This window comes from Schistocerca americana, chromosome 1, assembly GCF_021461395.2.
Source record: "Schistocerca americana isolate TAMUIC-IGC-003095 chromosome 1, iqSchAmer2.1, whole genome shotgun sequence".
Taxonomy (NCBI): domain Eukaryota; kingdom Metazoa; phylum Arthropoda; class Insecta; order Orthoptera; family Acrididae; genus Schistocerca; species Schistocerca americana.
The window spans coordinates 191,176,190-191,198,643 of NC_060119.1; the positions used below are offsets into that span (position 1 = coordinate 191,176,190).

Below are 22,454 nucleotides of genomic sequence, written 5' to 3' on the forward strand. Positions count from 1 at the left end.
CCACTGATGCTTATATTTTCGCATTTCGTGTACCCGTCTTAAACTGAGTGACGTGGGAAAGGAGAAACAAGACCTGCTGCAGCGCGACTTCTAACCAGCAGCAGATCCAAACCATGATGCAGCTGACGGCAGCCGACGCCCCACCGACTCGGCCGGGGTCAGTCCAGCAGCAGCCACTACCTGTCTGCGGTCCAACGGCTCGACACAAGGACGGTCTTATGTCAGCAGCAAATTGTTATGACATTCAATAAATGAGTGACTTCGGAGATTTTATGATACCCCACCATGAGAAAACATTCATTATCCCAGATGCTTACAACAGAGTCATAAATTTGCATTTTCCAGCATATTTTATTACATTCATGTCAAGCCTGACTGTTAAAAGTAGGTGTCTGTATTTTCTTGAAGCCCCTTGGACAGTTTTATTCCCGGTTTTCTGAGTCCAGTGAACCCAGATGGGTGGGGATAAGTTAATCCGGGAAGTATCCGCAGCAATTTCTGAGATAATACAGTCACTGAAGTCATTTAAAGTACTCGATTCAACTATAATTTTATCATGTCTAAAACGACATTGAAACTAAACATTTGCATCTTGAGAGTAGCAAATCTACGTGGATTACGTGGACTGATAATAGATAAACTAATTTTTTTCTCAGCCCAAGGGGCATTGTAACATCCACGAGATAAATTTTTGGCTACAGTGCGACGAGAGGAAATTGTGCCTCTGGCAGTTATAAACATTATCTATTCGACATATGAAAAAATAGTGAATTAATTATTTATATAATATTCTATGATATAATTGGACATATCGATGTGTGTCATACAAAGACAATGATAACTGTAAAGTGCTTTTATGATCTGCGTTTGTCTTCCTTTGTTTTTACCTTTTGTTGGATGGCTTTTGTAGGTTCAGCACGCAAGACGCATATCAAACTGAGGTCTGTTAAGAAATTGTAATTATTTGTTAATTATTACTTGAAAATAGAGTTCATTATTATTATAAATATGAGTGATTAATTATTTGTAACTCTAATTCCTCTCTCAGTAAGCATTATCTGTGTTAATTATTTCTTTCCACTGCAACGAGCGCAGCCATTGATGATAGCGATTTGTATCGCGTGTTTGTCTGTGTTTTCCTTAGAAACAAATCAAATGTTTGCTTGATGAAGTCTAAATAGTGCACAATACGAAAGTAGAGTTTCTGTAAAGTTTAATAAACATTTAGAATACTTATTTGTTCTAACAATAGAAAGTCTCTATCAATTGTCTGTCGCCATCTTAACAATTGTCTCAGCGGCAAATTCAAATTACGCAACTCTGCAGACATAAATGCCGAACGTAATACAAATGTGTAAAAATAAATGTGCACCGGTGGTCCCGAACACATTTGAATGAAAATAATTCGAATCAGATTCGTTCTTTAAAAACAGTGCTCATAGCGCGATCGTTATAACAAAACTTTTCTAGCTGATGTATGGAGCCGAAATTTATTATGCACGAGTTGCGAAGAATATTGTTTCAGGTAACATACGTCAGTGTTGTGCGTGGCTGATATTCGGTGGTTTTAATGATCATTTTGCTGAAGATAACTGTTTCCATCATAATCCATAGTTGTATAGAATCCGTTGTATGAACTGTGATTTAGTGACACTTACACAACTTACAGACAACACTTTAACACGACGTTAACTTTGAGTTCTTTAGCAACTTGATCAAATATTTAGCCGGGAGAAAAATTATTAAGTAATTACTCAATGTAATAAAATAATATTATCATTTCCATTTAAAAATTAATTAAATACCAAACCACTGAATAACACAGCGAACGCCACACCAGGATGTTGGACACAGGACTCGTCCTAAAAGCTCCTGTCATTAGGCAAACGCCACAGTGGTGCACTGGGTTGAATAAATGCAATGCTGAGGGTGCCGCTGAACTATAAACTACACTCCCATAGTCAATGCAGGATTGAACAAGAGCTCTGTAGAGCTGCAGCAGCATAGAGCGATCTGCACCCCAGTTGGCGTTGCTCAGGCAGCGGAGGGCATTGAGGTGCTGCCAGAACTTCTGCTTAAGCTGACGGAGGTGAGGAAGCCAAGTCAATCGGGATTCGAAAACCAGTCCTAAGAATCAACATGTCTCCACTACAGTGAGTGGATCGTCATCAAGGTAAAGTTCTTGTTCCAGATGAATGGTACGACGCTGACAGAAGTGCGTAGCACACGACTTCGTGGCCGAAAACTGGAAACCGTGGGCTAGAGCCCATGAATGCACATTGTGGATGGCTCCCGGTAGGTGACGCTCAGCAACAACGGTACTGGTGAAACAGTACAAAATGCAGAAGTTGTCTGCATACAGAGAAGGTGAGATGGACAGCCCTATCACTGCTGCTAGACCATTAATGGCCACTAAAAATACAGGGCTATTACAAATGATTGAAGCGATTTCATAAATTCACTGTAGCTCCATTCACTGACATATGGTCATGACACACTACAGATACGTAGAAAGACTCAAAATTTTGTTCGGCTGAAGCCGCACTTCAGGTTTCTGCCGCCAGAGCGCTCGAGAGCACAGTGAGACAAAATGGCGACAGGAGCCGAGAAAGCGTATGTCGTGCTTGAAATGCACTCACATCAGTCAGTCGTAACAGTACAACGACACTTCAGAACGAAGTTCAACAAAGATCCACCAACATCTAACTCCATTCGGCGATGGTATGCGCAGTTTAAAGCGCCTGGATGCCTCTGTAAGGGGAAATCAACGGGTCGGCCAGCAGTTAGCGAAGAAACGGTTGAACGTGTGCGGGCAAGTTTCACGCATAGCCCGCGGAAGTCGACGAATAAAGCAAGCAGGGAGCTAAACGTACCACAGCCGATGGTTTGGAAAATCTTACGGAAAAGGCTAAAGCAGAAGCCTTACCATTTACAATTGCTACAAGCCCTGACACCCGATGACAAAGTCAAACGCTTTGAATTTTCGGCGCGGTTGCAACAGCTCATGGAAGAGGATGCGTTCAGTGCAAAACTTGTTTTCAGTGATGAAGCAACATTTTTTCTTAATGGTGAAGTGAACAGACACAATGTGCGAATCTGGGTGGTACAGAATCCTCATGCATTCGTGCAGCAAATTCGCAATTCACCAAAAGTTAACGTGTTTTGTGCAATCTCACGGTTTAAAGTTTACAGCCCATTTTTCTTCTGCGAAAAAAACGTTACAGGAGACGTGTATCTGGACATGCTGGAAAATTGGCTCATGCCACAACTGGAGACCGACAGCGCCGACTTCATCTTTCAACAGGATGGTGCTCCACCGCACTTCCATCGTGATGTTTGGCATTTCTTAAACAGGAGATTGGAAAACCGATGGATCGGTCATGGTGGAGATCATGATCAGCAATTCATGTCATGGCCTCCACGCTCTCCCGACTTAACCCCATGCGATTTCTTTCTGTGGGGTTATGTGAAAGATTCAGTGTTTAAACCTCCTCTACCACGAAACGTGCCAGAACTGCGAGCTCGCATCAACGATGCTTTCGAACTCATTGATGGAGACATGCTGCGCCAAGTGTGGGAGGAACTTGATAATCGGCTTGATGTCTGCCGAATCACTAAAGGGGCACATTTCGAACATTTGTGAATGCATAAAAAACTTTTTGGGTTTTTGTATGTGTGTGCAAAGCATTGTGAAAATATCTCAAATAATAAAGTTATTGTAGAGCTGTGAAATCGCTTCAATCATTTGTAATAACCCTGTAGAGATACACTCAATATGGAGCCCTGCGGGACCCCATTCTCCTGGATATGGTGGGAACTAAGGGAGGCACCAACTTGGACTCGGAAAGTAAGAAGTGACAGGAAATTGTGGATAAAAATCGGGAGCGAGCCTCGGAGACCCCACTCATATGATGTGGCAAGGATATGTTGTCGTCAGGTCGTGTCATACGCTTTTCGTAAATCAAACCGACGGCAACCAGGTGTTGGCATCTGGAAAAGGCCGTTCAGATGGCAGACTCAAGGAACACAACATTATCAGTGGTACAGCGACCCTGGCGGAAGCCGCCCTGACGAGGAGCCAGTAGGCCATGTGACTCCAGGACCCAACTCAACCGCCGACACACCATACATTCCAGCAGCTTACAAAGGTAAGGCTGATGGGCCGATAGCTATCCACATCAAGTGGGTTTTTACCGGGTTTAAGCACCAGAATGATGGTGCTCTCCCGCCATTGTGAAGGAAACACACCATCCCACCAGACCCGGTTGAAGATGATGAGGAGATGTCACTTGTAGTCAGGTGAGAGATGTTTAATCATCTGACCGTGGATCCGATCTGGCCGAGGAGCTGTGTTGGGGCAATGTGCAAGGGCACTGAGGAGCTCCCACTCTGTGAATGAGGCATTATAGGGTTCACTGTGGCATGTAGTGAACGAGAGGACTTTCCTTTCCATCCACTGCTTGAGGGTGTGAAAGGCGGGAGGGGAGTTCTCCGACACAGAGGCTCGAGCAAAGTGCTCAGCAATCACATTTGCGTCAGTAGATAACACGCCATTGATGTTAATGCCAGGGATATCTGTTGGGGTCTGGTACCCAAAAATCTTCGCCCCGAGACTTGGGAAGGTGACGTATGGGAGCCAACAGTTGAGACGTATCTCTTCCAACACTCCTGCTTCCGCCTTTTGATACGCTGGCGAATGTGAGCACAGAGCCGCTTAAAGGCTATGAGGTGCTCCAGGGAAAGGGTGCCGCTTTTGCTGCTGCAGAGCTTGTCGAGGCTCCTTAACTGCTTCAGTGACTTCCGGTAATCACCAAGGGACTGGCTTTCGCTGGGGCACCCCAAAGATTGAGGGTTCGTGTTTTCTGCCTCAGTAACGATTGTTGTAATCACCTGCTCAACCATCACATCGATGTTACTGTGTGGGGGAGAGTCAACGGTGAAAGCGGAGGTGAAAGTTTCCAAGTCTGCCTTGTTTAAAGCCCATCTGAATAGGCGTCCGTGGGCCTGATGCTGCGGCAGTGACAGGAAGATGGGGAAGTGGTCACTACCACACAGGTCGTCATGTGCTCTCCAGTGGATAGATGGGAGAAGTCCTGGGCTGCAAATGGATAAATCATTGGCTGAGTAACTACCACGAGCGACACTGAAATGTGTGGCGGCCCCAGTATTTAAGAGGCAGAGGTCAAACTGAGACAGTACAGTTTTGACATCTCTGCCTCAGCCAGTAAGCACGGTGTCTCCCCACAAGGCGTTACGGGCATTAAAATCTCCCAAAAGTAGGAAAGGTTTGGGGAGTTGATCAGTCACTGCAGCTATCATAGTCCGGGGTACTGCACCATCTGCAGGAAGATATACATTGCAGACAGTTATTTCCTGCGTCGTCCTTATTCTGACAGAAGTAGCTTCAAGAGGGATTTGAAGGGGCACAATTTCACTACAGACTGAATTTAACACACAGACGCAAACTCCACCTTACACTCGACTATAGTCGCCATGGTTCCTGTAATATCCCTTATAGCCATGGAGGGCAGGGGTCCACATTGACGGGAACCAGGTTTCGTGGAGGACAATGCAGAAAGCAGGTATAAAGCTTAACAGTTGCTGTAGCTCAGCCTGGCAGTGGAAAAAACTGTCGCAGTTCCACTGGAGAATGACGTCATCATGAGACTGGGAAGGCATGGAACATTCAGTGAAGCAGTTTACGCATCAGGGTCACCTGCTGCCACTGGCTTATTGCCACAGCAATCTATATCCATTGTCTCTGAGGGTCAGGCGAGATCTAGGTCCTCATTGGATGCCAGAATGTTTACCTTATCCTCAGACGCAGAGCTTGTAGGTGGCAGCGGTGTGGGTGCCACCACAATTTCCTTGGCCTTAGGGGTCTTCTTTTTGGTTTATTCTCGCTGCCTTGGGTTTCTCTGACTGGGAGAGATTCACTGATTCAATCTCCGGGACTGAGGATGATTGTGACGCCCTACAATCAGCTGCTTTTGGGCATTTCAGCCACTGGTGGGTGTCATCTTTCTCATTAGTAGAAACCTGGGAAGGGAGTGACCCACGGGACCCCTTCCTGGCGAGAGAAGCCGAAGGAGACTTACGCTTCTCCAGCTGAGAAGTGGTAACTGGTGTCCCCGATGGTTGGGGGCAGTGCTCCCAAGGTAGGTGATGTGGGAGCAACAGGGGAGGGGGAGGGGGAGGGGGGGAGGAAGTGCCCCCACCATCAAGGGGGTGGGTGTAGCCTTCTGGCTCTGAGAGCCGACTGGAATTTGCGGAACTGATGGGTTACAACTGTTCTCATTGAGGCGGCGTATGAGGTGGTCATAGCCAAAGTATGTAGGTGCTCATATTTTCTCTTAGCCTCAGTGTAGGTGAGTCGGTCCACGGTCTTGTATTCCGTGATTTTCCTATCTTTCTGTAAATTCCTGCAGACTGGCGAGCAAGGTGAATGATGCTCTCCGGAGGTTGACAAAGATGGTAGGTGGGGCACATGCATAATTGGGATGCGATGGACGTCCACAATCTTGACATGTGAGGCAGAAAGTACAGTGGGAATACATATGGCTGAACTTCCAGCACTTGAAGCACTGCATTGGGGGACTGATATGTGGCTTGACATCACAGTGGTAGACCGTCACTTTGTCCTTTTCGGGTAAGGTGTCACCCTCGGCAGTCAAGATGAAGGCACCAGTGGCAACCTGTTTATCCCTTGGTCCCCAATATATGCGCCGCCGAAATGAACACTTCGCCGCTCTAAATTGGTGCACAGCTCATTGTCAGACTGCAAAAGAAGGTCCCTGTGGAAGATGATACCCTGGACCATATTTAAGCTCTTATGTGGCATTATGGTAACAGAAACATCCCCCAACTTGTTACAAGCGAGTAAAGTCCATGACTGGGCAGAGGATGCTGTTTTTATCAAGACTGATTCAGATCACATTTTGGACAAGCCCTCACCTCCCCAAACTTGTCCTCTAAATGCTCTACAGAAAACTGTGGCTCCATCGGAAAAAAAAGGAGTCCCCATCAGTTCTCGTACATGCGAGGTTCCGGGGTGAATAAGGTTTGCTGCCACCCTTAGCCTGGCGTTCCTCCCATGGTGTGGCCAGGGAGGGTAATGATTTAGGGTCGTACTTTCTTGCATTGTACTGAGACTTGGAAAGCTTAGAGACTGCTGTTGTTTGATCACCAGCAAGTGATGACGTGGTACACTTCATTGCAAGTCATCTGCCCTGATGCCGCCCACTCCGACCAGGGGCCCTTCCCACGGGCGCCACCCAGCCAGAGCAAAGGCCACTTGACAGGAGGGCCATTGTCAGGAGTCCCGAAGCCCCAGGGGGATGGGCATCTACACCTTGGCATACGTGGGGAGTTAATAGAGCAGGCATCAGCAGAGCGATCCCTGTGTTGTCAGGAGGCTACAACCAACAGGGTACATGGTGGCCCCACCACAACGGATTGGCTACTGTGCTGGATATGAGGTGCAAAGAAGTCCATGGTCACCGTCGGCACAAAAAGCAACAGTGCATAGTGCATGGTGGAAAATGCACCCAGGAAGGCATCCTCGCCCAAGAGATGGAGAATGAGCTGGACTGCAGTGCGACAACAAGAAACTGGGCTAAAGATCTCAAGGCATGATGGACACAATGCACCATGTAGGGCGAACTTCCCCAACTGGCTAACCCTTCGGGAAAATTTTGAAAAATTGAGTCCAAACCCAACAGGAGACCATCACATAAATGCCGAAACGTGTGAGACTCCTTTTAGTCGCCTCTGACGACAGGCAGCAACACATCGGGCCTATTCTAATCCCCGGACCCACAGGGGGGATACATCACACAAATGTGCCAGTAAAATTTTTAATGACGACATCAATGTCTGGTCTTCTGGACTCAAAATTCCTCTAAATGGTCATCCTCAAAGAGTTTATTTTTAAATGAGAGTCAAACGCTCTGCAATTTAAAAAGTTCATTGTACATTCTCGCACATAGTTCATCTTGTGTAAATGGAAATTTACTTTGAAAGTAACACTTTTCAAACAACCATTCAGTATATTTTCCTGCGACCTTTGAAATGGGTTTGTTTCAGCAGTTGCCTGAGAACGCCAGATAACAGGCGTCACCATGCTTGCGCAGCTACAATGGTGCACGAAGCCCATATGTTTGTACTTGTAAAGCATTAAAAGATCTTACATTATGTCAGAAAAGAAACAAAATATCAGAGGATACTCCAAGAGAATCAAAACTTCGTGAACCATACTAAAATGCATAATTTGACTTACAGTATACCCAGACTTGGTTGTAAATTTTCTTGAAATACCAGTACTGTATTATCTCATGTTTGGTTTTTTGTTATGGCATTATGTTATACGAGCTAAAAGATGAAAATGTGCACTTGAAATGCAGTGAACAGTTGAAACTAGCCAATATTGTGGAATTAAACAATTCGTTTCAAATAAATTGACTACCTCAGTGTAAAAGATTAATAAAATCCAAATTTCTTTCGCAAACCGACAAAAAAAACTTCACTGTTCTGCAAGACGATTAGTACTTGACTGTTAGAGAAGCGGAAATAAAATAAAACCTGAAACTAATAACATATTTTAGCCTTCCGTAATTATGTGAATGTATTTTAATTCACTTGATAGCTACCGGCTGCAAAAACATGTTTCGTTTTCATTTGATGTGAGAACAATAAACGAAGAGGAAACAGCAAAATCACTAAAACGTAAACACGGGACAGGTGGAGACTACCCACCTCCCCACTTCATCTCAGAACAGGTCTGTGCATCAGCCCCGGATCAACAATATTTCCGAAATGGGGCAATACTATATAGTGCCCCCCCCACCCCTCAAGCATTTGAGGTAGGATGCAAAAAATTTTAAAAATCGATTTTTCAAAAATATGTTAATTTTGTAGCATATATCTTTCGGAAGAGTCTGATACACAAAACATATGTGTTCAAGGAAATGTAAGATATGTTATTTGGTCTTAAGTGTGCCAAAGTGCAGTGACATGCCTCTTCACACAGCATTCTTCTGTCGCACGTCACTGTATTTCGTTCTGTGGGATACAAACATGTAATATTTTATAATGGCTGCCATCAAACTATATTCAGGACAGCGGAAATTAAGATGTCCGGTTTGACTTCCTGCCCCTATTTAAAAACACACACACACACACACCTTGCAATTAATACTCGATGGGATCAGTTGTAACTGAGAGAACAAGAAATCTTCATAAAATTTGCACTCTTTATTGCCTATTAGCTAATAACTTGCTGTTTTGTGTGACATAAAATTAAAGATATACTAAAACCAGTAAAGACGGCAGACAAGCAAGACAGTACAGATTTCTTCAATCCTTAAGTTGTAGCATTTTTTTCTCTCTAACCTTGCAACAGCTTTATGTGGCGTGCTTTCCTTTCTGTGAAAGAATCTATTACCTCACCACAGTTCGTCAAACGTTTTGTTACATGAAAAAACAGAATGCCGTTGTCTAATATTGAATAAGCTGGTAGGGGTGGTTTTTTTATCTGATTACATGTATTTTATCGCTGTCCGCTAAATTAAATGAAATAGGCCTGTCTAATAATGCAGCAAGCATAAAACACACCAAATAAATTACACTGTTGTCCCACAAATGGTCATTTTTATAATAAGACAGAATATAATTCAAGAAGTATCAGTATCAAATGCCTATTAGGCCTACTACAAGCAAAAAGCTTTACGTTAGGAGGTAGTTTCACATTTCATTCATACGCTTCAGCTTCTCAAGCATGAGATTGAAAAGTAGTACTACGAAATTTTTATATAAATTTGGAATTGTCAAATTTGTGTGATGTCCCCATTTCTTCTCCTTCCTCATTCTAACAATCAATCTTGTCATCACTAATTCTGTAACTACTCTTGCCAGTGTCAAAACTTATTCTCTGCTTAACTTCACTAACCCTGCCACAGTCACTGGTTTAGTAATCCTACATTTATTCTCCAGTTAAGTGTTATTACGTGTTTGTACAACACATTTTCTGTGCTACTCCCAGAATAGAACTTAGGTGACAGCTAGCTGCAGAGTGTACAACTGGTCCTTACTAGTGTAGAAGTCTGGCCAAGAATTTTCTGTCAAAATTTCATTTTCTTGGATACACTGAGAAGATAATACATAATCTTCCTTAGCTGTTATTCCTGTTAGCCATTTATTTCCACTCTGGTAGTTTGAATCTATGGATTTCGCTAGTAATTATAAGAACGCTGAACATTCGCAAACCCTGTCAATCACATAAACAAACAGCAATTGGCATTCACCATTTATTCCGCTCAGTCGTATATCCCCGTCCCCTTTTATCTGCAGGAAAGTTTATTTCTAGATGTGAGGGGGATTCCCTTGGCAGAGACATCATGTACAATATGCACACATTCAAAAATCAACTTATGATTCATTCAGAAATCAACTTACAATGTGTTCAAAAATGTTCAAAAACCAACAGGGATGCATTTAAAAAAATCATATGAATAACTGATAGACCAACGTGTGCTGGATGCTAGGCGCTTTGTGAAACAAGGTTTTTTTTGTCAAGAATATGTATTTGCCCCTCCCCCCTGAAGTTGCCACCCAGGGCAGATACCACGGTTTGCCCCCTGCCACCTAGATCCAGGCCTGTCATGCATGCATGAATCTGGCAGCTTGTGTGCACCAGTAAAATTTTTCCGGGTAGCATTTGGCTGTTTGCTGCCACTGCTTATACAGCTAACAGCTGCACTTCTGTAGCCAGAAGCTGGAGAAGATACTACTCACATGTGACTCAACTGCACATGCGCAAAGCCCCCTCGCAACTGCTCAAACAAATCTAATGTAAACAGTTGTGACGTCACGTTCATCGAAAGCAATTTGTTGTTATGAAGCATTGCATAGTCTTCTTAAGGCCTTTGAAGCATTTTGCTGTTGGCAGACACCTGTACGTGCGCTGTGATTTGTTGCTGTATATGGCACATTTCCTTTGCAACGTAAGTTTTATTTTCATTTTTTTCTCTGGTTCACATTTTATTGCTGCAATACTATTCTACAATAGCAGGATACAGTAATATCTTTTGTTAGAGTATTGGTTCTTGCCAGTCAAAATTACAAAAATTTAACTGAAAACTAAAACAATGAAAAATTTTCGGAATTCTAAAAAATTCCCAGGTTTTTCCTGATTTTCTCCCAGATACAAAAATTCCCGAGTTTTTCCCAGACATCCAAGTTGTCCCAGGTCGTATACACCCTGCAGGTTGTATCATATTCCTCCTTTTGAAAGTCAGGTGACAAAATTCCATCTGATCTCAGTTTTTTCGTGGTGGTCCCCACCCATACATCTTTAATAGAGGTGGCATGAAGAAACACTTTCTGACACATCTTAATGTTATTCCCATTAAATGTTACAGAAAATTTCAGATCTGTTTTCTGCTAAAATTTTCCATATATCAACAGATGAATTCTCCCTGTCTGCTACGAGGGTCACTCTGAAAGAAATGCACATTATTTTTTTTTTTTAAATCGATCTTTTATTCTACATGTTTGAAAGTTTTACAGTGTGTAGACACATCCTTTAGGAACAATATTTTCATTTCTCCACATAATTTCCATCCCTCTCAACTGTCTTACACCACCTTCGAACCAGCGCCTGTGTATCCGCATGGTAAAATTCTGGACCAACTTGTTGGAGCCACTGTTTGGCAGCGCGGACAAGGGAGTCATCATCTTCAAACCTTGTTCCACGAAGAGAGTCTTTCAGCTTCACAAAGAGATGATAGTCACATGGAGCCAGGTCAGGACTGTAAGGCAGGTGTTTCAGTGTTGTCTATCCGAGTTTTGTGATCGCTTCCATGGTTTTTTGACTGACATGTGGCCGTGCATTGTCGTGCAACAGCAAAACATCCTGCTTTTGCCGATGTGGTCGAACACAACTCAGTCGAGCTTGAAGTTTCTTCAGTGTCATCACATATGCATCAGAATTTATGGTGGTTCCACTTGGCATGATGTTCACAAGCAAGAGTCCTTCGGAATCAAAAAACACCGTAGCCATAACTTTTCCAGCAGAAGGTGTGGTTGTGAAATTTTTTTTCCTTGGGTGAATTTGCATGATGCCACTCCATTGATTGCCTCTTCGTCTGGTGAAAAATGATGGAGCCATGTTTCATCACCTGTCACAATTCTTCCAAGAAATTCATCTCCACCATTCTCATACTGTTCCAAAAGTTCTCTCTGAGAACCCACCAGGCACAAACCTTTTTTAATGCCAACACTTTCAGTATTCTGCAAACACTTCCTTCCCCTATCCCAACGTAGCGTGAAAATTCGTTCACTGTGATGCGTCTGTCAGCAGTCACCAATTCGTTAACACTCTGCACATTTCTGGTGTGTGTGCAGTACGAGGCCTGCCACTGCGAGGACAATCCTCAATATTACCGTGCCCACTTTCATCATGTAACCTGCTTGCCCACCAAGTAACTGTACTGCGATCAACAGCAGCATCTCCATACACCTTTTTCAACCTCTTGTGGATGTTTCCCACTGTCTCGTTTCCATAGCACAGGAATTCTATGACAGCACGTTGCTTCTGACGAATGTCAAGTGTAGCAGCCATCTTGAAGACATGCTGTGATGGCGTCACTCACGGGAACAGGTTGAACTAAGTTTGAAAACAAGCGGGAAGGATGTATCTACACACTGTAAAACTTTCACACATGCAGAGAGAAAACTATATTTTTACAAAAATAGTGTGCATTTCTTTTGGAGTGACCCTCGTGTGATCTCCCATCTGCCAAAACGGCTAAAAATTAGACTGCCTGTTTCGTTGGGTTAACTTATGATGACATTAAAGTCATAATAACTAGGGATTGCATTCAGGCTTCATTAATCTAGTTTGGATCTCAGCACTCTTTCAGCCTTTATGTGCCAAACCTCTGTTTGGAGATTCCTTTGTACTATTTTTTAGCCACAATAATGGGTTCCTACTCCTTTTGCATGTTGTTCTTTTATTACTTGAACATTAACCATGATCATTACCTTTAATTTTCGACTTGAGTATATAATCGGTCAAGAACTCAATTGCTTATACCAATTATAAAAGTAGAGAACTCAAAAAACCTGTTCATACAGCTCTTTATCAACTATTATTCTATGCAAAATAATTGGTTACATTCAGACTGATGACCATGTCTACAATGAGCAGTACTATTATCAGCTACAAGTGACTTAGATGACAAGGCTCCCAACTTAATAGTGAGGATGATAACTGTACAAACATAGTAACAACAATTATGGATGTAATTGTGGTACCATTATTCCAGGACAAAAAGCATAACATAACTTGTAACTCTTTTCATCAGTAATTGAGTTCCTCAGATGACCTATGATATTCTGAAGATTGCTATTGCTGCTTAAGTATCAGTGTTACAGAGACAATTTTATACAGGAGAAAAATAGTGAAGTAACAATTCTGGCAAACACCGTAGATCAATTTGCCCATTTTTGGATTTATGATGTTAATGCTTGGAGCCATAAAATTATTAAAAGCAATCACTGAATAAATTAGCAGGCAAAAATTTTCAATAATGAAGACAAAGATGCTCAGAAAAATTCATTAAAACTAGTTACCATTAGAACAGCATTAGCAAAAGGTAGTGAAAATACATGCAGTAACATGCAGTTCCTAAACGGTAAGAGTGCTCTATAATTACTACCTTCCGTGTCCTTTCCCAGTCTCCCAGCTCTTCCAATCATTTGACGATATGTTTGAATTCCTATGGCTTCACCACAAAATAATGGAGACCTAATGATAACTCGCCTGGCAGGTAAGTTGACACCTGATGAGAGAGTAGACGTAGCAACAAGAACACGTATAACTCCTCCACGAAATAAACCTTCAATTATATCCCTTTCATCTAAGGTCAAACCTGAAAATCAGGACATTAATTAGAAACAGTAACTAAGTCATATTTACAATAAATTCTCAGTGACACAATACATGTATGAAGCAAACCTGCATGATGGAAAGCCACACCAAACGATACAGTCTTCCGCAACACAGTATCTAAGCCAACAGGACACCTCTTCAGCTGCTCCAGTGCTTCTACTATAGCAGACGTATTAAGCTGGCTACGGAGCTTGCATCCCATGTCATGTTTTGAATTACCTGTCATCATTAAAGAAGAATTATTTACTTACACAAAGCACTGAAATTAGACAGTTTGGAATATCTTTGATTATTTATGAAAAGTGGGGGAGTAAATTCTTCATCACAGAGCCGAGTCTTACACACACACACACACACACACACACACACACACACACACACAAAAAGTACGTTGTCCCAGTACTGCAGATTGGCAAAAATGAGTAAAGAAACAGACAATAATTACATCATGGGAACATCACTGTTCATCAATAGATGTAAAAGTAATAAGGAAAGTATGAACAAATTTTAGATATTGACAGTCACCTGCACAATACAGCAGAATAATCAATAAGTGTCAAAAAGGAACATATTGTATCAGGGTAAATCTGTCAACAAACCTAATACTATACAATCTACTACAGATGCAAAGAAGTTTGAAACACAAGTATTAACACATCTACAGGACCACCACATCTATACAGTAAGAGAATATTTTGATAACATGTAAGAGTAATATACCATACTTTCTCGACTATAAGGTGAGTTTCTCCCAAATTTCTCATTCAAAAAATACAAGGTCATCTTACATTCATAGATTAAACTACTGTTCCTGAGGGCAACAATTTTATGTTGTATAGTAGCTAAATATAGAGATCATGTTACATTTACAGATCAAGCTTTCGCAATTGAGGTAGTGCACAGACTTTGGAAAGGTAGGAGGGGAAACAGTGCTCCAGTTGGCTGAGTACTAAGACAAATGTGATGAGGGGAGTGGCAAGTGGGCATCAAATTTCACTTTGCTGACAACCCCGGGAATGTATACTGTATACCTTGGCTTTTAATGAACATCTACTGTGCTTAAACTGCATTTCACCTACATCCAACTGTAACCAGAATTGAAGTGACTTTAAAATTGGACAAATACTCAAGAATAATGTATGTTTTTACAGGAGACAAGTTAATGCTAACAAAAATATGTTCACATAGAGCGCTTAAAACTTGACACTACTGAAACATGAACTCCAACAATGGTGCTAAGCTGCTACTGTTCTACAGCACTGTTGATTTTCAAGGTTCACAACGGTGTTAATGCAAAGTATGATTTCTGTCGATTTAGCTGTAAGAAGCCAGAGATGACAACATAATGTTGTCATTGAATTTGGTTATATTGCCATTGCTGTAAGTACTGTAAATTGTATAAATCTATAATGGATGCAAATGACAGCTATGACTATGTTGAGAAATGTGGATCAAGAGTTCATGGTTCACAATTGGTTCACACAGTCAATACAGTGCTAATTTTAAGTTATCGATGATTCATGAAGCAGAAGGTAGAAACACCTGTGGAACAAGATGAAAATTTGATGTCAAAGAAGTGAATGTTTGCATGTGCATCAGATGAATAAATTAAAGAACACCAGTACTACATTAAAAAAAACTTTCAGGGCACAGAAAGTGGAGAAGGTTCCATGGACTGGAGAAGCAGGTTGTTCGGTATGAATGAGAGAAACACAATGAAAGCTTTCCAGTTACTCAAGAAATTGACTGACGGAGGGCATTGAAGGTGATGAAGAATTTTCTAACTGCTTGCATCATGGAATTCAAAGCATCTGGTGGCTGGTGCATGAGGACGATGAAGAGGGTGGGGCTTATATTACAGTGTAGAATAACACTAGCTTAGCAACTTCCCATAATGTTTGGCAAAAAAATCAGTTACGTAACAGAGTCATATAGTTAGTCTAAGACAACAGCATGACTATTTGCTAGGCCATATGGGCAACACTGATTAGATGCTTGGTTATTTTGATATGTAATCAAATGTTACTGCTGACCCATGAAGGGCATTAACAATGTTCCTATAAGAAGTTCTACCAATGAAAAGGCCAGAATAACAGCAATGCTGGGTGCACTACAAATGGAGCGGCAACTAACCCACTGATAGATTAGTTAAAGATCATTTGGAACATAGTACCAAGAAGGATTCTTTTAGGAGACACAGCCCTCTGTAGTTAAGGATCTGATATCAAAGAACAACACAGACCTAGTAAGAATTCCTAGTGGCATGACCTTGCAACTTCAGGTAATTAAGCAAAAAGGAAGTGAAGATAAAAATTAATGTAAATCATTTCTTTTTGTGGAGTTTATTTCTCCTTGTATAACCAGAAAGAATAAGGATTGGAGGTGAACAATTGAGGAAGCTGGAAAGTGTCAAGTAATGGAAGAAATGAGAAAGAGATCAGTGAACATGGCAGACAGACAGAAACATTCCCATGAAGTGTTAAGAGCCTGGTTTCGAAAACAATACATTAAAAAAAAAGCAAAGAAGTAATATACAGAAGTTATTACATCCCAATATTGACCTATGAATCTGAAACATGGGAAATGAAGAAAAGAGATGTAAACAGATTACATGTATGTGAAATTAAATTCCTCAAATGTAGAATAGGAGTAACAAGTGGAGAAAGGATGATAAGGATAAGGGAAACAGCAAAAGAGGAACCCTTGCAGAGCAGGATAGAAACATTACAGCTAAGATGGTATGTGCACTTACAGAGAATGAAAGCAAGAGGAGTCCCAAGTAGATATATGAAATGCAGATGTGAAGCTAATGACCAAGACGAAGACCACGGAATAGAAGGCTAAAAGGCATGGAAGGGAGTATTGAAAAAAAAGTTGTGATAACTGGACAAGAATGAACACAGAAAGATGGTGGGCAAACAGGATCAGATGGATAGGCTTATGTTCTAAACAGACAGACCCAGCCTAGGGCTGGAAATTGCTCAAAATGATAATGACGACGATGATGATTATGATGCTTAGTACCAAAACGTATACAATGTTCAGAGGGGGTCTAATATTAACTTCCTTAGGTAGATCCTAGATCTGTAAAACATTTTGTAATATTGATTAGTCACAATACATTATAATTTGTAACTTAAATCTGAAACTAGCATTTTATATAACTGCATAAATGAATTTCTTTAAACCAATGAAACAGAATGTTCACACGTAAACAAACATAGTATACTCTTAGGTTCAAGATGCCCGATACATAAAGTACACTGAAATGTACATGACCAAATGAGTAGACAATAAATAAAAAAAATATAATAAGAATTTTCTATTGGCATATGAGCATTATAAATCATATGAAAAATGCAGTAAAAATATAGAGTATACCTTGGAATATTTTATTTTCCACGTTTTTGATAGGACGGCTACTACACAGGTGCCAAAAATTCTAAGTGGAACACAAGTGAACAAAATTTTTACTTTAGAAAAGAAGTATCGAAGGATCACCTAGAATAAAAAAAGTTATGTGAGAGTGAGCATTTCAGGAGCACAGACTTCAGGCAGAGAAATGTGCATTCAGCCAGGGATCCATTGTAATACATAAGTGCATCTGATACATGCACTTGCTCTCCCAACTTCCCCACATCACAGAGGTGAATTCTCAAGGGAGCCGGAGCTATGTAATCTCTGCGGAGATAGGCATAGAGAGAGATTCAAACAGTAAAGATGTTGTATGTTACTCAAGAAACTTTTGCATTTGAAAGATTGAAAGGTAGTATGTTTAGCATTGAGATAGCTGTTGATGTGAAACTGAGAATTTTCATATCTTGGAACTGTACAGTAGTTATGTGATACTATGTAGTACAAAAATTGTAGTTGGCCAGAGGCTTTGCTGTTTGTTTTTGAGGTACAGTTTACCTTTCCGAAGGCTTAAAAATTCAAAATAAAAAAAAAAAAGACATTCAGTCATAAATCGTGATTTTATTTCACAATCACGGTTTGTGACTGAAGGCAGATTGCTTTTTATTTTATGAAAGTAATACAGTCATGGAAGCACACTGATAGCAATGGATAAAATTAAATTAAATACTTAAAATGGGACACACCACCCAAGCTTTAAAAATGACACACAGAGAAATTTATTGTTCAATAGAAGCAGAATGTTTATCAGAGAAAGGCTTGTAAATTTAGTGACATTCAAAACTAAACATGAGAAATATGTACTACTCCAGAGATTAAAAGATGAACTCAAAATGACAAAAAGTCTGTCTGAGGCAATAATATTCAAGAATTGATTAAAGTTCATCACCACAATGGAGAGCTCATTAATACAAACATTTTCGTAGATTAATAAAGATAATATTTTGGTAGTTTCATATGAGGGTCATTTCAGAGGTTCTGCACACTGTTTTTGCTTATGACAGCTTCCCATTGTTTTGACAACTTCTGTATTCCATACAGGACACCTTCATTGTTGAGCTGTCCGATTACTCAGGTCATCAATTGTATTGAAACATTTTCCATGTAGTTGTTCCTTCAATTTGGGAAACAAAAGAAATTCTGGTGACCTCATATTAGGACTGTATGGTGGATGGGGAAGTATTTCTCATCTATATCTGTCTAGCATTTCTCTCACTGACAGGGCAGAATAAGGACACCAGCTGCTACCGTGCTACACCTTCTTTGACAAATTTTCGGGTGCAAAACACTTCACAGAAACAGCTTGTATTACACACCAGTTACAGATGTCCCCTGTGGCTCTATCTGTCGCTATGATTGCACACATGTCATACGCAAAGATCACGAACAGTTTCACCTTTGACTGTTGGCGACAGAATTTATTTGGGCATGGAGACAGAGAACTTTTCCATTGTGATGACTGAGACTTCATTTCTGGCTCAAAATCTCATATCCAGGTTTCAACAAGTGCAATAATACTTTTCAGGATATGTTCTCTTTCTATTTGATAATGCTGAAGCAATTCTCCTGTGATTCTTTTGCGATCTGTTTTCTGCTTTTCAGTCAGATCATGTGGAACCCATCGTGTAGCGAATTTTTTCATCTTTAGCTTTGCACTTATAATTCTGAAAACTGAATTGATGGACATTGTGGTCTCAAAAGAAACTTTTTTTTTCAATCCTCTCTCAAAATGTCATTAACAATAACCTGCTGTTGACAGCCTTCCACTTCTTGGGTTATCCTCCACAATTACCCGGCGTTCAAGGAAATGAGCAAGCCGCCATTATTTTGTGCTGTGATCCACTATACTATTCTGACCCACCTGTTTCAAATGGTTGTAAATTTATGACAGGTTCTTTCCAAGTAGGGATTCGATTTTGATGAAGGGATGTTGGTCGCCTTCCATTTTAAAAGTGAATTACTCATGACAGCCACGCAAACCAGCAAACATATAAATGACTAACCTGCCTAGAGTCTTGCTGACATGTATTTCAACTTTTATCATGCCACCATAATGGCCACACATGCACAATGTTCAGGAGTTTTGAAATGACCCTTATACTGTGGGAATTAATTATTTGCATTGCGTTGAAGAGGTCTCAAATTAGGATCGACCATCTCGGTATTTATCTTAAGAAATATAGAGAGCCACAGAAAATGTTTGGTTGGAAGAGGATTTAAATCACTGTCCTCTGGAATGCAAGCCCACTTTCAACTATGAGACCACTTTGCTTGGTAAGATAAGGCCAGGCACTTAACACATATATAAGGAATGAAAGAACATGAATATCTATTTTAAGATGACACGTTTGTAAAACCATTAACTTCCATTTTGTGACTAAACATAAGTGGCTTTGTGTTTCATGTATAGATCTGGCTCAATATAAACTCCATGAAGAGTAAAATTATTAATGTTACTAAGAAATGCCACATATCTGAACTGATGAAAGATTCAATGGTAGTTTGTTTTCATATAATGTCCAGAATATGGAGTAGAGTAAATAAACATCAGTTATACTTTGTATTTCTTGATGGACACATGTCAGTATAAATTATATCTAGATTTAACTGTGGAAAGTCCAGGGCTGCACGGAGTGGCCGAGCGGTTTGAGGCGCAATATCACAGACTGCGCGGCCCCTTCCGCCAGAGGTTCGGTGTGTGTATATGTGTGTGTGTGTGTGTGTGTGTGTGTGTGTGTGTGTGTGTGTGTGTGTGCGTGTGTTTTTTTTTTTTTTTTTTTTTTTTTTTTGCTTTTTTGCTCTCTGCATAAGTTAATTTAAATAGTGTGTTAAGCCTAGGGACCGATGAACTCAGCAGTTTGGTCCCTTAGAAATTCACACACATATGAACATTTGAAAGTCCAGGATGGAATAACAACGATATTGTGAAAAGGATAGACTGCTACTTACCACATAGAGGAGACAATGAGTAGCATACACACAATGGAAAGACTACAAAACATTCAATCTTTTGTCGGCCAATGGGCCTCCTATGAAAATAGAAAAACACACACACACACACACACACACACACACACACACACACACACAGAGAGAGTCACTGTCTCCGACCACTGTGGCCTGACTGCTGACTGGAACACCAACTGATGTGATCATCATTCAGTGGTGTGTGGAGGGAGTTAAGGAGCAGGGCAGAGAAGGAATAGTGGGGTAGGAGTGGGGGAAGTTGTTGTGCTGCCTGTGAAAGCATGCACAGACATGTTTGGGACAGGTTAGGGCTCCTAAGTGCAAAGTCAAGATGCTGTGCTGTGAGGGGGGTGGGGGGGGGGGGGGGGGTACACGAGTACAGGAGCAGGAGGGAGGGGGAAGGAGCAAAGTGTCTTGGGTGTGTTGGTGGAAGGAAGACATGTATATTGCTGGAGTGGGAGCAATAAAGATGGAAGGTAGGTAGAAGACTAGGACGCACCCTGGACTGTTGCCCCCATCAGACACAGTTCCTGTCTGCAGTAAGGCCACAACAGCTGGACACAGTGGTCATTCATGTGTGAGTTGTGCTTGTGAGAATGCTTGTGTACTTTCTATTTCCAAAGATGGGCTTTTTCCCAAAAGCTTAAATGTTTAGTAACCTTTTCATTGTGCCTGTCTGTGACACAATGCCTCCTCTATGTAGTGAACAGCAATCTATCCTTTTCATAACATTATGTCTCGATTGATTGTAAACCTACTTACATGGGTTGCTGACAGTTTGTACACTCGCAAAATATCTTCAATTGCAGCGGTCAATCAAACTAAACTCCTACATCGTTCCACAACATAAATTTTCCAAATTATGCACAAATCTAACATGAAAAAATTCAACACAGAGAGCTAATACCAAGACTGCCATATTCAGTGAGCAAGCATATGTGAGGCTTATGAGCTGGGCTCTATTATTACGGTGAACATGTAAAAATTCATTACTCTTCTTGTCAGAAAGAAAGCTCACTCTATATCCACGAAGCAGGACACATTTTAAAATGAGATGCCAGTCAAAATTAAGTGCTGCAATAGTAGTGAGTAATCAGAACAAATTTTAGAGTAGAAATGGGATACATAAAACCAATCTTTGACTGAAATAATATGGGAAAGAATGAAGATATTAAGGAAAGTTATACTTAATACCACAGGAGACATATGACAACACACACACACACACACACACACACACACACACACACACACACACACACACACACACACACACACATGGATGCAAAACATGATTGACCTCTACAAAGAAGCTGGAGGAGTGAAGACTTACAAAATAAATGCACAAAAATGTTTGAGGAGGATGAAGGCTATGTGTAATAGTGTTGGTAACACTTGAAATTATTCAGAAACCAGAACTCCACATGGGAAACATAAAATAATGGGAGTTTGGAACGTAGGAGACGAGGTACTGGCAGAAGTAAAGCTGTGAGGACGGGGCGTGAGTCGTGCTTGGGTAGCTCAGTTGGTAGAGCACTTGCCCACGAAAGGCAAAGGTCCCGAGTTCGAGTCTCCGTCCGGCACACAGTTTTAATCTGCCAGGAAGTTTCATATCAGTGCACACTTCGCTGCAGAGTGAAAATCTCATTCGAGAAAATAACAGTTCCTGCTTTACTAGCCCCTAAAAATATTTGGAAAATTGATGGACGTTGATGCTGTTGTATTTGTTTATTATTACTGCTACAATCCAACAATATAAAAACTTTAACTCTCCTGGAAGCCACTTATTCTTGCAAAATCTTGTTTCCAAATAAAAATGAAAGCTCCTGAAAACTGGAAAATAATCATTAAGACCTGCATAAACAAAAAAATCCATTTTGCAGGAGCCTGGAGAAACCTGTCCAACGAAACTGTGTATTGAGACACTGACCCAATCACCAGCACAGTAAAGGAGAACATAATCTCTTGTTTCTTTCACATCTTGTGACTGCAAGGAAACAGAAATTTACAATAACTTGTAATGAGAAATCTTATTTATTTTATTTTTATTTATTTCATGTTCTGCACACCCAAGTAGCAAACAAATCACAAGGATATGGAATGAGTCAAATTGTACATAGTT

At 41.0% G+C, this 22,454-nt stretch overlaps 1 protein-coding gene across 2 annotated transcripts in view; it reads right to left on the reverse strand.

Annotated features, from left to right (window-relative positions):
- Positions 1 to 22,454, reverse strand: part of LOC124593590 (DNA polymerase theta) — a 338,073-nt gene that overhangs the window by 215,152 nt on the left and 100,467 nt on the right. For both annotated transcript variants that reach the window (XM_047131990.1, XM_047132069.1), the window contains 2 exons: positions 14,018 to 14,170; positions 13,719 to 13,931 (listed from right to left, as the gene is read on the reverse strand). In XM_047131990.1, coding sequence (XP_046987946.1) covers positions 13,719 to 13,931; positions 14,018 to 14,170 — 366 coding nt within the window. The remainder of the gene's footprint in view (positions 1 to 13,718; positions 13,932 to 14,017; positions 14,171 to 22,454) is intronic.